General features: G+C 37.1%; 1 protein-coding gene and 1 long non-coding RNA gene across 3 annotated transcripts in view; one reads left to right on the forward strand and one right to left on the reverse strand.

Annotated features, from left to right (window-relative positions):
- Positions 1–13,894, forward strand: part of LOC139111227 (uncharacterized) — a 72,743-nt gene extending 58,849 nt beyond the window's left edge. Inside the window, exon 3 of the long non-coding RNA XR_011547174.1 lies at positions 9,877–13,894. This is a non-coding gene — a long non-coding RNA (uncharacterized lncRNA). The remainder of the gene's footprint in view (positions 1–9,876) is intronic.
- The window catches only part of Mmp2 (Matrix metalloproteinase 2), a 141,289-nt gene that overhangs the window by 81,702 nt on the left and 42,222 nt on the right, over positions 1–17,365 (reverse strand). For both annotated transcript variants that reach the window (XM_070671353.1, XM_070671354.1), the window contains exons 3-4: positions 7,996–8,097; positions 6,811–6,980 (exon numbers count right to left, since the gene is read on the reverse strand). In XM_070671353.1, the coding sequence (XP_070527454.1) occupies positions 6,811–6,980; positions 7,996–8,097 (272 nt within the window). The remainder of the gene's footprint in view (positions 1–6,810; positions 6,981–7,995; positions 8,098–17,365) is intronic.

The following is a 17,365-nucleotide window of genomic DNA, read 5'->3' on the forward strand; positions in this document are numbered from 1 at the left end:
CGCCGCAATGCGTCAGCGGCTATTAATAATTACGTAATAATGAAATTGATTCACCACTCGATTAGATCACGGATGCGGCGAGTTTCCGAAATAGTTAAAAAAAAAAAAAGGTTATAGCAAATTATCTTAAATTCGAATGAGGGTTCTCTTTAAAATTTATGATATACTATGCCCCGCAGCGAAGTTAATAGAATACTCGAATGGTGATGGTGTAAAAAAAAAAATCGTCAACGTTATTATTTCAATTTTCCACATACGCGAAATCGAGCCACTCGGGGGGGCGATTTTCTGCTTGTGCCTAGTTTTCTACGAAATTTAACAACGTACGTAACGACTACCATCTCCTCACGTATTTCTCACTTCTCGCCAAAGCGCCAACGACGACCCCATTGTCCGCGGGAAATCGACTCTTAGCTTCGCTATATACTTTTACTGTAATCCACGAAGTATCCTATTCCCATTTCGCATTTAACTTCCATTTCCAATCGGAAATTATTTCGCGCAATCTCTAATACGAGGGAAAAAAAAATCGTAAGTAAAAAAAGAAATAAATAAAAGAAATTAAAAATATATTTAAAAATTTATCATCGTAATGTAAAAGTTCCGCGGAAATAAGTTGCCTCGAGTACAAACTTTTTCATCGCTGCCGTTTCGCTCCGTTCAATATTATAATCTTTCTCAAGAATTATTTCTTTTACTCTTTTGTAATAAGAGAGAGAGAGAGGAAAAAAAAGGGAAAAATATACAGAGAGAGATAACACCGATACTTTTATAAAAATTCATTAGATAGTTTTATAACATAAAGTAAGATCAATCTAAATTTTCGAACGAGGTTAATCAGAAACGACCACAGGCGTGCTTCTGATTGCAGAAATTCAAGTTATTGGATCTGATAACTATGATTGCGACTGTTTCGACTATCCCACAATCTATTTTCCGGCCATCAACAATAATTATCCAACCATCGCAGTACAATTGTAATATATAAATTAAGCCCACAAATTCATCAACAGAGATGATGATTTTAAGTCTCAAGTTTTTTTTTTAAGTAAAATAATAATAAAAAAAAATTTTTAACTATCTGTCATTCATCTTAAAATAATTAAAATTAAAAAAAATTAAAGCAATCCAAAAATTAAATTATTTTTTATAAAACAATCAATCAACTATGCTTATAACAATTATTATTAAAGTTCCTTAAAATTAAACATTATTATATAGACTTTTGGGAAACATTAAAAAAATATTTTATAAAAAATATAGCTGTCGAAATAATTGGAATAGAACGTCGAAATCTAGTTATTAAAATAATTTGCAAAGCTTTAATATAATCTCGATATACTCTTGTACTTTCGCGTTGTAAATAATTCAAAGAGCACGAGTAATGGCGATGAATTTTTTTTCGCGTGAGCAAATGAAATCGTATTCACGTACTCAGGATCCGCGATATCTGGACCACGAGTGAGACGCATTGGTAGATATAATCTGTGAATACCGGAAAATATTGTGCGGGTCAATTTTTCCCGGATCAGGTATCAAGAAAAATATTCTCGCTGACGAGAACGCGCGGTCGATCCGAACTCATCAATTTCAGATGAAACCATGTGTATAGAACACCACCTTTTGTGAGAATATAGATCGTCCAATTGCCCTTTAAAACTGTTGACATTTGACCTCGAAAAAAAACATATCTGCCATGTAAATGTCACGCTGCAGCAGCAAAACAAAGATGTATTTAAAAAAAAATTTTTTTTTTTTTTTTAAGTAAAAATTCGCAGTTTGGTGAAACAGAATTTTCGAGAAGCTTTTATATAATTTTTAAGTGCAATGCAAATTTACACGATTGAAAACGTTAATTTATTACAAAGACTAGAAATATTTTTAATATTTTATAAAACAGCGAACTGCCAATCAAGCTCTTGCGATTTTTTAATCAAAGTACATGACTCGTGTGAAAGTTCTTTAAGTGTCTATATTATTCTTTTCTATCCATCACTGTTTTGATTGATGGCTTCAATCTCGAGTACATTCTCGCAAAAAGCTTCTCATATAATATATATGTATATATTTCCGATTCAATTTGCACTCTCGGCTCTCTTTCTTCCGGCAACAGCACACGCGGGAAAACGCCATAAAACGACGGTGCTCTAGTTTCTGGCTGGAATTTCGCCACATCCGTGTAAAATGCGCGAAAATGTTTCGCTTACGGCAGCCAGAATGAGCTACCATTTCAGCGTAATACGCGTAATATTTCAAACGCGAAGAATCATACGGAGCTTTTGTTAAGAAGCGACTTAATATAGCGATTCTGTCACGGAGCACTTTAATGGACTCTAACAAAATGTGGGATAAAATTTCGAACATACATAACACCCATTTCAACGTATAATCGCAACTCAAAATCCATATAAACTTACATAACAAATATTTTTAAACGTCGTATAATTTAAATATAATTAAAAAATTTTTTCAATAATTAACAGAGCAAAAGGATTTTTTTTTCGAATTTTTTTATAACAAACATTCGTTAATTTTCCACTACATTATAGGTATATTCCATTACACGAAATTGCACGTTACAAAAAGCTTGTAGAAAAATCCCCCGCCAAGAAAAATTAAGATTTCTATAAACTTAGTCAATTTTGATCAAAATGTCCGGCTACGAAATTCCTTTTCCGTATTTTCCAGTCGCCGGATAGTCTTCTTTTATGCATTCAATTTCAAAGTTTAACATTCGATATCGAATGAAGTTAAGTACAGGAAGAAAGAAAGAGCAAAATAAAATGAAAGAAAATAACAGGCCAATCTTTTTGACCTTTCCGCGAAAAAGGAAAACTTTCTATCACTCGAAGTACGCATAACACCGAATACGCCAATACTTTTCCCGTTTGCCATTTGATTGTTTTTTATCTGAGAAACTCACAAGTTATATTTGTTGCAAGCATTGATGATTTTCAGTCGTTATTAAAGAAGCGTTTATTTATGGTTCCTTGAAGTTTTTACGGCTATAATTTTCACGGGTTTTTACGATAATGGAATCGCGCTAATTATTTCGAGGCTCGCTGTATAAAGAATAACAGTTAATAAAAAGTGCAATTTTTAAAAGAACTAGAAGTAGATTGAAGTAGATAAAAATATTTAGAAAACATATTGTTATTTTTGTACCTAAACGCGTAACGGAGGATTAACTAAATATAATTAATAAAAAATAATTTTTAATTATTTTCTTTCTCGCAATTAATACAAAACATATATCGACGATGAAAATTGCAATTTTTAATTAACCGTAGACGGATATGTTTTACAGGCAATGTCAACAGTAATTTTACTGCTACCTCCACTCAAAATTCTTATACCAATAAATACGAGCAAAACCGTTTTGATATTGTATTGAAAATACGTCTCTTCCCGATTTTGTAGAGAGACGTTTCCTCGATATATACTCGAAAAGACAAACATGATAGATCAACTGTGAACTTTCAGTATTGAGGATTTCGTCTTTACTTTGCCAAAGTCCAGTTGACTTTACAAACCGGCCGTCGCGTAAAACGGCAACAAATCCTATCTTTTCGTAGATCACGTAGTCAACCGTGGAAACAGTCTCTCCCGTAAACGGTGACAGACCTTAAGCCAATACTACGATATTACTGTTGTACCCAGTGAATCGAATAAAAATTCTAGTATCATAATCGTATTTTCTCATAAAAACATTATTCAAGAATGACGTATAAAAAGAAGCATGTTTTGCGTTTAAAAAATATAATAATGGTAACTTAAAAAAAAAATTATTAAGCATTTTTCTTGCATAAATATTAAATAACTGTTTTAAATTAGCTTCATTAACACCTTAGTGGTAATTTAAAAAAAATCATGTCCGACGTTAGGCCGATTCTACATATATGTATAAAAGACGAAATTCACGTGGCTAAAGTCTAATAAAATTCACGTTTAAAGCACCAAAGACGTCGTTAATTTCAACGAGTTATTCGCTCGGAAGATCGTGGGGAAAATTAGCGGAAGTGCCGTCGTCGTTAATTTCTTACCTCACACTACCCATTAAGACGCGCGGCGGCCCTCGTCTCTACTCTAATTTTTACTTGTACATTGAAAGGCAGATATGGGATTTTCTGCGACGAGGGGCGACGGGCTGGCGTACGTGACTTCTCTCTCTCTCTCTCTCTCAGCCGCCGAGTACGGGGTAGGTGGTAGTAGGGTGCGTTACCCTTCGGTCCTCTGTGACCGGTCCTCCGCAACACATCTACGCGCTTCGTGTGAGATTCGACGCACACCACGCCAAGATCACGTACTCTAGCCGCCGTCGCAGCACCGCGAACACCATTTCCGACGGTGTGTGTACTTAAAATCGCGCAGCACTTAATCCTGAATAAAAAAGAAATATAATTTCAAGCTAATTGCAATAATAATTGAGCTTAAGAAGCGGCAAAATGTAAATGTATTTCTTATCACGATAAATCGACCGTGATCGTAAAAACGCAATTTTTATTAAAAAAAAAAAAAGGGAAAAATACGAATTATTACTAGTGTAAAATTAAACGTTTAATGCACAGGAATCCCGCATTATTTTTCCCTATCAAAAGCTCGCACCCCTCTTTTGACGCGGCGCCTATCAAGAGAAACAAATACGAGTCCAGTTAGAAAGGCAAACGGTACCCTCATTTTCGGCGCGCGGAAAAATCTGTCAAATTTGCTCCGATCGTACACAAAGAGACTAGTTGACCGGCTCTAACCCTTTCACGGGATTCACTGAATTCGCGAGGGAATCGTAGCATGATAAACGGATAACGAAGTTAATTGCTCGATGTGTCCAATCTCTGTCTACACGCACTTTAATTCAGGGTTCGGTTGTCGTGGAGTTTTTCAGAGGTAGAGTGAAAATTACAAGAACGTTTTTCACGCGCGGGAGGGGGTTTTTTTTTTTTCCCTTCACCGAAGAAAGGCCCGGTTCGTTAAGGTGCCTAATTAACGATTCGACCCTACCGTAGAATTTGCGCTAATTAGCATACGCGAATATTAGTGGCTATGCTAAGTGGGAAGCTATGCTAAACGAAGCAACAGCAGTCACAAAAAGTGTGGCTTTGGAGCAGGACGCAAATGCACTTCGAATGTACGTTTTTAATATTAAAAAGAAAAAATATAGAAGTTATACCGGCTTGGCAAATTGCGTAAATAAAATAAGAAAATATAGATGTATTAATATACAAACAGGCACAGCGTATACGTGATCTGTGCGAAATATATGCGGTGCAAGTAAAAATTAAATAAAAATCTGTTTCATCAATTCGTTCCGTCGCTAGAAAAATTAATCACGGAAACCTTAACTGAGCGAACTATATGTTAGTTCTTTGTAGCAACAAGTTAAAGTTAGTTTTATGAAAAATAAACTTGCGTATGAAAGTGAAAATAGATTGTCGCGATAATGAGACAATAAATACGATATAGGGTACTATCGGCGATTGAATATGAATACAAATAATCTCATTAGTTAATATTTAATCGATATAAAATATGCCATCGGTTAATTGCCAGAGGGTGCCACATGATACACCGAAACAAAGCCGATACTGCAGCTGTTCTTTATATCACCGTGAACCCGTTAGTTCTCTATGGTACCGGCATGATTCATCAACAGAGATCTGTTTTATCACTGATAAACGTATGTTCCATACATACTCAAAAAATATTAAAAAAAGAAAAGAGAGAAAACGTCAAAATTTTACCAAACAACCTAAACGAATAATTAATTGTATTAAAAAATCTTAAATCACTATACATACGAGATCATTAAATAACCAGAACATGTACTTTCTTTTACCGTATTTAAAAGTCTTTAATATTCAATTTATGGAATAATATAAATTAAAAAAAAATGGGAATGTTATGCGTTACACTTTTATATATGTATATATATTTTTTAAGACATTATTAATAATATTAAATATTTGCCGAAGTAAATAAAATACCGTCCGTGATATACGTACATGTATATGTATAAAAATTTGGAAATATACGTTAAAAAAAATTTCAAATATTAAAGATAAAAGCAGTGGTAAAGAGTTGCGTGTCGGGAACGGCTTGTAAATACCATCTTGGCATTCTAAAGCGTGTCTAATCTTCTCGAGACGCTGTTCATGCAGCATTTTCTTCGTTCTACAATTCGCTGAGGGGTCTAAGAGAGCCGACAGTTGGCCGGTTACCAACAATGTCAATGGCATTTCCGAGTCGGGTTAGTGCGTTAAGACAAGGCGGAGGTCCCGACACGAGGAAGCCCACAATTAAGAGGCCAGACATCCTGTTCAGACCGACTCAGACCAACAGGTACCTCGCAGATGAATTAACGTCGCGTTGTGCAGCGCACAGGGATATTATTATCGCTCCTCGCGACGTGTGAGCCGCGCCGCGAATAAATCTGTCAGCGAGTTCTCGCTGACGTCGCAAAAAATCTCGACAACGCGCGTAACTCACGGGCTCGCCTCGAATGCGTCCTCGTCGACGAAATTATACGGATTCTTGAGTAACGATCTTCGACCGAAGGTATACGGCTACATATATCTTCAGTCTCGATTTTTTTTTTACGTGGAAGAAATAAAATTAATTTTATGGCGAGGATCCCGGCTTTGAATTCTTAGCATATAGTCGGACCATTGGCGCTTGTCTTGAACATTGTCTCGTTCCGAACAACTGATTAGTGTCGAACATTTCGTTCGGTAATCCTCTGTTTCGAGATTAAGATTCAATTCCCCTAGGGCTCTATTCTACTAGCTCTATTCTACTGATATAACAAGATCCTACCTCCAGGTGAGATTCCGATATGGCCAGTGTTGTCCGTGGATGGTGAAACGCTTATGCCTTGTCCTGGAGAATCTAGGATCGGGTTGATCCGGTAATCCGCATCTCTTAGCCTTCATTAACTTTCTTGTCGCCTCGTCGATCTCGCCCGTAACGGGTATACCACCGAATTTCTGGAGATTAGAAATATATATGCAATTCGTGAGGATTTAGCAGAATCACGCGGGAGAAAAAAATGTTTGCTTTAATTAAAAAAAAAAAAAAAATATTTTAAAAGAAATATTCAAAAAGAAATGTCAATTTATGATATTTTTAACTTTGTACTTTAGAGAATTATTAATTTTAATCGATATCTCAAGGCTTCCATTTCGCGTTAGACCTTTCTTGAAATCGCTTCCTTCAACCCAAGATCTGTTTTTATCTTTTTGAACGGAGATAAACGCTTTCGAGCATTCGAACCAGAAACGCGTCCGGAATCTGACAAACGCGATTATCGATAAAACCATCGAGAGACGTAGTCTACGAACAGAACCCGAACCAAGCTCCAGACCTGAGATTAGAATGTCCGAGGCATTCCGGTGGGTTTCATTTCGCGTTTGAGTTTGATCCCGTCGATCAGAAATCTACCCGGGCCGAATGTTCTCAGACAACGATTAGGAATGCAGACGTTTTGCGAGGGAAAAGTAGTAAGAACGTCGCTTGGATTCGCTCAATGAAGATTTACATGAGAATCGAAAATAAGAAAGATATATGGCGGCATTCAAGAAAATCCCCCCAGGACATTTGGCCTATTTTCCTATTTCTCTCGACGAGATTTCCTATCGACTCGTGACAGCTTCCGAAGACTCGGCGAATCTCGCATTTTCAAGATGAATGCCCTCGTGAAATAAAAAAAATTCGCTCCGATAATAAATTGCACTCGGTTCTAACATTTGCTCTCCGCCCCGATTTGAAAAAAAAAAAGTCAAATGAGAGTGACATTTAATCTAAATTAAATTGCAAGAAATTGTGAAACTAAAATTTAATATAGAACTAAACGTAGCACGTTCCGACTTAAAAATTCTAAAATCGCGCATGTAAATTGCACGAAAAGTTTTACGCGAAATGCAGAAAAATATTTTATATTCAAAATATTTATATTCAACAATTAAATCATATCTTTTTTTACGTCATAATAATATCCTTTACCTGTAGATTTTTTATAGCATCCCTGAGTTGGTCCTCTGTCCGCAGATTTCCCGTCTGAATATCGGTCGGAGGCAAGTAACCGAATTGCATGAGATAATTTTGCTGTAACAAAAAAAAAGAAAAACGAAATATTAGAGATAAAATATTATGAAATATGTAAATACGTATAAAATATGTATAAGTGTTTTACGTACATACAAAAATAAATTAAGTATATTTCTTCTTAAAAAGAAAATCCTTAAAAAGACTTTTATTTTACATAAAATTTACGTATAAAAAAAAAAAACTCTTTTTTGTTAAAAAAAAAGTTTGCAAAAATATTTTTAATATATTCGTAATTCAAAGTAAAATGTAATATGCACCGTACTGAAAAGGAAATTTAATCCACCGTAGGGGCGTATTCGCTAATTTACAACCGTTCTCGTGCGACAGGCTGTTAATTTATGTTTATTACCGTGATTACCTGCCGCGACCGATCTAATAAGAAATAGTTCAGCAAGTATGCATTATCAGATCGCACATGCGGCTCTGATTATTGCGGTATGATAATTCTCTCTTTTCTCTAAATGATTTAGTTAGTTAGCACGGCGATTTATCGAGTTGCATGTTGATAGAAATCATAATAAAAAAATGATTTCTCCTTTTTTTACATGCTGGTTAACAAGCGCGAAAAACGCGTATGGATCGGAGTGGAAATTATTTTACGACACGAGATCGTTTCCGCAACGAGAATAAAGCGTGTACTATATACATATGATACCCGGGATATACGTGTGTCCACGTATCACGAACATGTGCTTGCAAACACAAAGTGCTTATTTGCGCTTAACTATCGATTTATCTTCGTGTCATGTCGAGCTAGAAATTGTGGCAATCAGCTAGGTACAGAAAAACATTTGGCACTCTCAAAAGTACGAAGGGAAAACATTTTTTTTCGAAAAAGCTTTTTATAAAGCTAGGTTTGTTTTATTAACTTTTCACCGGCGCGGCGCGTCAATTTTATTTTATTGCATTTTCTAGCAGCACACATATCGACAACAAACCGGTCAAATAAATTGGTACGCAAAAAGAACTTCAATTTCACTTTAACAACAATAGCACTCTATCGACTACAAAGAAAAAGGATATTCATTTTTAAACAAAATGATATTAATTTAATATACATACAATTTTTTTTTTTTTTGATAACTAATTTATACATGAATAAAAATTTAATAAATGCCGGCCTTCTGGCTTCAACATTGATGTGGCATAACTTTATCGAATAATCTTGTGAATACAATAGAAAAATGCAAAAACTGCGGGTTTTCTTTTTCTTTTTTTTTTTCCAAAAACAAAACGCGCGAGGTCCAAGAAAGATGAAAGATCATAAATCTGTATAAATTTATAAGACATAAACGTTCATCGCTTGCCGGGTCACGGCGTTATTTCCCATTAAATATTCTTTTTAAATCGCGCATGGCCGTAAACGCTAAATTACAGACCGCAACATCGGAAAACACCGTATAGGGTTTACGAAACATACATATATCACGTTACGCAAAACGTTAGTTATAATATTCATCACGAATATGTTGCCTGAACATTAGGTATGGGCGAACTTGTGGGAGACGTGGGAGTAGATATTTATGTTAGCGAGAGAAATTAATTAGAACAACTTTAGTCTACCATCAAATTATATCCCCACTGACATCATATTGTCCAAGAATAATATTACGTCGTTAAGGTAACTTTAATTACGAGACTTTTTTTTTTTACAATACGATAATTTATTATCCTATAAAAAAAACGTAAAGCACGCGCAACTGCGTTACTTACTTGTAACGCAGCACGTTCAATTTTCGGAAATTTTTTCTAATAAAATATATTTTTATGTTTCAGATAAAAATCGAGAGGAAGACTTTCGTCGAAGGAGCACCAGACTGACATTCCCAGTGGAGTAGTCAGTGCTGAGAGGAAAAGGAGGACCTAGGAGGACCTAGGAGAGACATCGAGCAACCCACTGGTAAGGATCAATTTTTTTTTTTATCTTCCATGCTCTCTTCAATCATTCGCTTCTCGTCTTGTATAACCGATCAGCCGGATTTTTAACTCTCGAATAAATTCCGATCCTGTTTAAAACTATTAATTAAAAAAAAAAAAAAAAAAGAACGAGAGGTAAACTTTAGTTGTCAAGGTTTAGAAATTCGGTATCGGTTTAATTTGTTATTAATATTCGGCTTGTATAATTTTTTTTATAACGCGTTAAATCGTGTAGAGGTGAGAAAGATAAAAAGAGAACGACGTACAGGTAACCGGGGGGAGCGAGGGGGAAGGGGAGGGAGCGGCGTATGTGCCGTAAGCGAGCTACGTTCCCCCCACTACTCCCACTCTCGCTCTGTCCTTCTCGAACGGTCGAACGGAACGTACGTACGCAGCACGTGCTCCGTATGTATTAGAGATCTTACGCATAATCAACGGGCCAGAGGGACATAATCAGGCGTGAACTACATTCTCACATTGACTGTGCGTACCGGCGACTACATCTTTTCGATACAAAGTAAGTTAAGACCACGTGCACGCGTATATTAAACTCGTGTCTCTACGACGTTAACGAAAGCATCGGCGAGTACAATCGGGCTCGAGGGATGAGGATTTTAATCGGCGAGTCCGCGATAGATTCGGGAGGTATTCATTCGTGGTGTAGAATCGCGAGATCTAAAAATCTTTTTATTCACGTATTTTTATGAGTGCGTAGTGACCGAGAGTAGAGGTCGGTCGCGAACGCGGTGTATACACCTTGCGTAGGTGATCACGCAGTATCCGTGCATAGTCAAGTGTATATTATCATACAATATTAGATGATACAATTTAATCTTCGCGATCGATAACGTGTACGTGTCGGGTATCTGTGAAGTGAATACTTCACATAGAATAGTTGTAATTACTTGTAACGCAGCACGTATAATTTATATCATTTTTGCTAATCAAATATAATTGTTTTTTGTTTCAGATGAAAATTCAGACCATCCCCGTTGGAGTGTCCAGGACTGAGAGGAGGAGGAGAGCCTAGGAAAGGCATCGGGCATCGGCGGAGCAACCCACTGGTAAGGATCAATTTTTTTTTTTATCGTTGCCGTGTTTTTAAAGCTTAAAAATGCTGTGATATTTAATAAAAAAATCAGAGGCGTGTATAATCTCTTCTTTTTTTTCTAAATAATTATTGAAATCTTTATATATTAATTTTTTTCATTTATTTGTTACAGATCATCTTGCCAACACTCCGCCGCTACCGTAAGTGGCATGATTTTATTTTGTAGAAACTTATTAGTATTTCGGGTGGGAAAAAAAATTTTCTATTATCCGCGGCACAATCATATTAGATTATAATATAAAATAAATGTTAAATAAAATAAAAAAATTAATACACTGCACCGGTGACCCAAAATAATAAAAATTTTAAAAACGATACAAGTAAAATAAAAAAAAATTCTTGAATAGTTTGTATATTCTGTGTTAATTTTAATTTTACATATCAATGTAAATTGCATACATTTGTATGGAATTTACGTTGATATTATTACAGCTCAGCACTTCTTTGGATTTTTATCTGAGCGAAACAAGAATTTTGCTTAAATAAAAATCCGAAGGAGAAAAGTGTCGTATCCGCCGATATTATACGAACCGCCGCCGGTTCGTCGGTCGTTTCGCGAATTTCGTAAAGTATTCGGGCGGATTTTTTTGAAATACGATTTTCTTTTAAACGCGAGTGCCGAAATTTTCGCGATTGTAAAATCACGGTCGGGGTGTTCGCGAGTGACTTGTGCGCGGAAGGATGACTCGACACGTCCCATCTGGGAGGATGAGCAGGCCCAGGAGGCATCCTGCATCGGCGGAGCAACTCTTAGGTAAGAATTAATTCTTTTTTTAAATTTGTCATTTTATTAATTTTTTTAAATTTTTTTATTTAAATATTAACTATATTTTCAACATGTCTACATTAATTTTGTTCTTTTTATGTTACAGTCACCGGCAGAAATCTTCAACTCCGCTGATGCTCATGCAGTTCGGTGAGTCGCATGACTTTTTCTTCGTAGTTTGTTATTGAGGTTCCTTAAAAAATAGCGCGCCCATGATTTCTTCGAGTAACGTTATAATTAACACGAGCAATAATTTCGCGGATTACTGGCGTACATAAAGTCGCCGCAGGTTTCACGGAAAACGTCTGTCGAGATGACGAAACGGTCGGAAGTCTGTTAGCCGACACGTGGCGGGGTGTCGCTATCTTTAGGGGTTCCTCAAGTATCGCTCCAGACGAAGGAAGCGCCTTGTCTCCGACCGCCAGCGGTCGCCTACCACGGGAACGAATTCCGATTCGTGTCGGGAAATAAAAAAAATAAAAAGAAAAAAAAAAATAAAAACCCGTCTGCGCACTGTTTCGACTTTCGGCGAAAGGAAAAGAAAGAACGAAAGGCTAGGAAAAGTAATAATAAATTTACTTTGCTAAACCATAATAATTTATTAAAAAATTACATTATTTTATAATATAAACCAATAATTAATTGTCTTTTATAAAATCCATCTGCGATGAATGATACTAAATTTATCTTGCGTTTTTGTAGAGCTCCAATTTTTTTCCCCCCTTATTAATATTTCTCGTAGTTGTTAGTTATCGATATTTTTAATCTATTAAGTCAACTGCGTTTTCTGTCGGTCAATTCTAATTTCACTTCTCCATCGAACCGTATCGTTCTCGATTGTAAAGTATCTTTCACAGCGTATTACGCTTTTTTTTTACGCCGGCTACGTTTCGCCGAGGCCATATAGAGCAGCTTGTAAACGGGCGAGCACGCACGTGCATCGTCACACGAAGGGATACACGCAAGTAACCCGCGCGGAGGGTGTCCGTTAGACTTAGGCCGTGTTTGGTCATCGAGCACGTAAGATTTCTCCGGCATTGTTCGCGGATCCCTTTTGCTTTGGAGAACCGGTTGCACCGCGGTCCACGTCACTGCTTGCTTACGCCGCCATTTAAGGCGGATAAAATATATCGTGGAATGTCTCGAACAAAGAGATATTTTCGGAGACTACCCCGTTGGCCTTAAACGCAACGTCGATGAGCCTGCCAATTGTGACTCCCGCATGTTTCTCGCGCTCTCAATTTTATCTTTCCTCCATAACTATTAATTACAAATTAAAAAACATAAATGAATAAATAAATTACTAGCACCAGAGCGAATTAAAAAAAAAAAAAAAGATTTCAATTAAACGCGTATTTCAATTTGCAAAAAATATTCTTAACACGCGAGGAACAGCAGTGTAGCAGGAAATACCTAATGTGATTCGTTGTCGCGATGAGGTCATAGCGGCATGAGCGGCAAATCATGAAACAGATAGGGAAAGATGAATTAAAGGCGACATAAAGTTCACCCCTCTCGCACTTCCCATTAAAAGCGTTATCAGCGACGTTAAATCAATGAACCCTAAAGCCGGCGAACAAAAGGGCAAGGTCACGGGCCGTTTGTTACTCCAGGCATCACAGGTCGCGCTTATCGAGCCCGCGGTAAGACGAAAAACTCACCGCGATGAGGAAACTCGGTCACGGCTCTCGCGATAACGTTGATAGAAGGAAAAAGAATCTCTGAAGGGTAATAAGAGAAAGAGGAAAAGACGTTTCTTCGACGAGCACACGGCTTAAGTCATCATCGGCGTACGTGCAAACGCAAAAGAACGCGCGCGTCGAAGATCGTAATCGCCGGGCAGGATTTTTCAATAAATTAAAAACGTCAGAAACAAAGAAGCATTGTCTTCCAATCAAACCGATTGGCAACAATCGTACGCGAGATCGAGTAGCAGCCATTCTTTTTACTTACTTCTCAGAAAATTTGAGATAAGCGATCTTTAAATACAAGATTTTCTAAAGGCATAAGCAGTCTTTAAAAGTCTATTACATAGCCTGCAATTTTTACAAGAAGATGGTAACTTCTCTTTTACTTTCGCAATGAAGTGCTGCTTTCATAGTGAACCGCAAAGACCTTCTCCACAACAAAAAAAAAAAAAGGGAAAAAAAAAAGAAAAAAAAAATGTTTAGCGTGACCGCGGTAGTAATGAGTACATTACAAAAATGGAAAATTCTTCCTTTCTCTATCACTCTCTCTCTTCGTCTCTCTCGCTCTTGCTCTTTCGCAGCTTTAGCCTCGGTTCTCCCGCAAACGCATGAGGAACGTATGCTAGTTACTTTGCTTATGACAGCAGAACATAATACGCTGGCCAAAATGCACAGTTGCGGTCGGATGGTAGGTCGCCTCTTGGAAAAGTTTCTCGCCTTTGTTGTCTATAAGACAAAGTATGTACACGCGCATGCATATTCACGTGAGAGTACGGGAGGAAAGCTTTCGCCTTTGATGTCGCCCGGCCACTCATTTGGCCTTCCGAATTTAAAGGAATGAACGGAGGAAAAACGTATTAAATTCTAGTAGCGTTTTGTACAAACAGAGAGTTCACGGATATTTATATCTAACTTTATTAATATTAATTAATATTCGTTATACGTATAACATGTTACATACATTATAGTAATAAATACAAATTTTAAAATTAATAGTCCGAGCAAGTTGTTCATTCAAATTATAATTGAAAACATAATTAACATTCGATACGAGGGGGAAAGAACGAGAGAAAGAGAGAGAGAGAAAAAGATAAAAGGAGAGGAATTATGAATATTCTGTAATTAATATTTTTAATTTAAATTTTATATCGAGAAGAATACGCGTTTGTTGTTACAATAAATTATATATTCCTATTAAATCTTGTGACCCGTAAACCACATTATAAAGAGATTTTGTTGAAATTAAGGCAGCAGATACACATATAATATTTTTGGAAATATTAAAATTTTATTGGAATATTTTAAAATTAATTTTCTACGATTCGCCTCGCCGACCGCGGCGAACGTATTGCTCATTCGTTGCCATTTAAAATCTTTTTTTTTTCCCCTTCTGAAAGAGATTGTTTGCGCGGTATGTATGTATGTATGTATGTATGTATAAATACGACAGTGCAAGAATGGGAAGGCAATCTGTTCAGGGTTAACAAGTCCATGAATGGAGTAGTCAAACATGCACATTTAGATTTTTCTTCGTCTTTCGTGGAAAATGCGCGCGAATGAATGCTCTTGCGCGACTTCGCATCACACTGTTGAACCGCGACGGCGATGTTTCCTCAACCTTTTCACCGCACCTTGCACGAGGCGTGACTCTCGACGTCCGTACGCTTCCGTAAACGACGAGGTGGCAAACGACGTAGCACATGAGCGGAAAAACGGAACGATAAAAGGTTACCGAAGCGAAAGCGTTCGTAAAGTCGATCACGTCGGGCTAATCGTCTGCATGTCGGTGCATTATCGCGTTCTCAACGCTCACGCGGAAGACGCTACGTCGTTTGATTTCCCGCCGTACGATTAAAATAAGCGAAAAATTAAAATTGCAAGGTGACGATTCTCCGTAAAATTTTTTTTTTAATAATCTACATTGCCAATTTTTTTTTTTTTTAGTATTTATTAAGTTGAATGCATTAACAATCAATTAATTCGTTCTAATTCAAAATGAATCCGAGACTGCGTTGTTTTAAAAATAAATATAAAAACGTAATAACGTTATAAATATTCTTTGCAAGTATTTACGATCGGCCGGCACATCTTCGGGATATATAGAATGTAATAAAGACGGCGCGGATTGGACGGTGGGGCACTTTTATTGCGCGGATGCAACTAATAAAGAAACCGCGAAGATTTGTGGCGAGGCGACTTCGGCGTAAAGACATTGATAAAAGCAAAGTACAAAATGCATGGTCAGGCAAATCGATAGCTCCGGGAAGATAATTTCGAGGTTCCCGGGACAATAAAATTTATGGAGCACGCAAGTTCACTGCGGGGAAAATTCAATCATAAATAATGAGCTCGGTTAATATCGATTGAACTCTGGAGTCCGACCAGAGGCGCTAAATTTAACCACGAGCTGTAATTCGAGGAAAATTCCGGGAAAAATTGACGAAATAAAATAATTACGTTAAATTTCGCTAACGCGTGATAAATGACTATTAATAAAAGTACATTCATATTTATTCCGCTCAACTTACGTTCGCTCTTACATTCACGTCTTTTGTATTAATTTAATATTTTTCTTTTTTTTTTAATTTGTTAAACGTGCCTATTGTTATGGTAAAAAACGCGACGTTTATTATTATTTAAAAAACAAATATCTTTTTGCTTTAATAACGAGCAACATATTCCGGTTCGGATTTTCAATAACAAATTTCTCTGAAGTTATAAACATTTTTCATGAAAATATACGTACGCGGTATACCAGCACGCGTGACATATAAATAAGCGCAACATATCGTCGTAATACGTCGCAATTTCGAGAGGTATAAGGTTATTGCGATCTGCCGCAATATTATCGCGGTCGGATGCTTCAGTTAACGAGAGCACCGTGCTTGTGCTTTCGCGAGTAGACGAATGCAAAGCATATTTCTATGCACTCAGAAAACAAGAAAGGAATAGAGTCTAAACGAAATGCGAAGAAAAAAAAAAAAAAGACGACGGGGAAAGGAGGGAACGAGAGCTCTGACGGCGAAGCATCGTCTATTGAACGTGTTCTCCTTTATCGTCTCGTGTCGCTGCAGTTTCGCGTATTAAAGTCTTTTAACGAGGACCAATTCGATCACCCGGCCGGCCACTTGACCTCGTTGACCCGGTTTCCGGTTTGTCCTCGGTGTCCTCGAGACCTTCCTTGATCGTCACGTCGGTCCGCGACGACTCCATTTTCACCGGAAGATCAAACACGGAAGGGAATCTTAAATTTCGTTTGAGTTTGCCTCTACGTCGACCGTACCTCGCGGAGAGACCTTTTAAAATACTTTTTGAAATTGTAATTACATGTATATCGAAGCGCTACCGTTCTTCGTGCCTACTCGTACACTTTCACGTCGCGTACTTAATGAAATTTAAACAAATCTCTCGGCTTTTACAGCTTCGCGGTGGAAAATAAATCTGTTAGATAAAAATCGACAGCAACTGCAATTTAACGTGTTCGTACCGCCGCGAGCGAATTTGCATTTTGGTCATGGCCCCTGTCCGTCTCTCTTTATCTCTCCTCCCGTATCCGTTGTCGATCACAGTCAGCGGTCCATTTCCGGTTACGCAAGCATTCAGCGGTACGGTAAACAAAACGTGGGTGGAATAACTTCGTGAGGAAAAAGGTCAATAGCCAAAAGAGAAAAGAAAAAATAAATAAAAAGAAAAAAAAAAAAAGAAGTAGCAAGGCGCTAACCGCGTCGTTTGGCACCAATCAACGCGCTCGCCCGTCTCTCTGTATACGGCGTTGTAAAACTT

This window comes from Cardiocondyla obscurior, linkage group LG23, assembly GCF_019399895.1.
Source record: "Cardiocondyla obscurior isolate alpha-2009 linkage group LG23, Cobs3.1, whole genome shotgun sequence".
NCBI classification, from domain to species: domain Eukaryota; kingdom Metazoa; phylum Arthropoda; class Insecta; order Hymenoptera; family Formicidae; genus Cardiocondyla; species Cardiocondyla obscurior.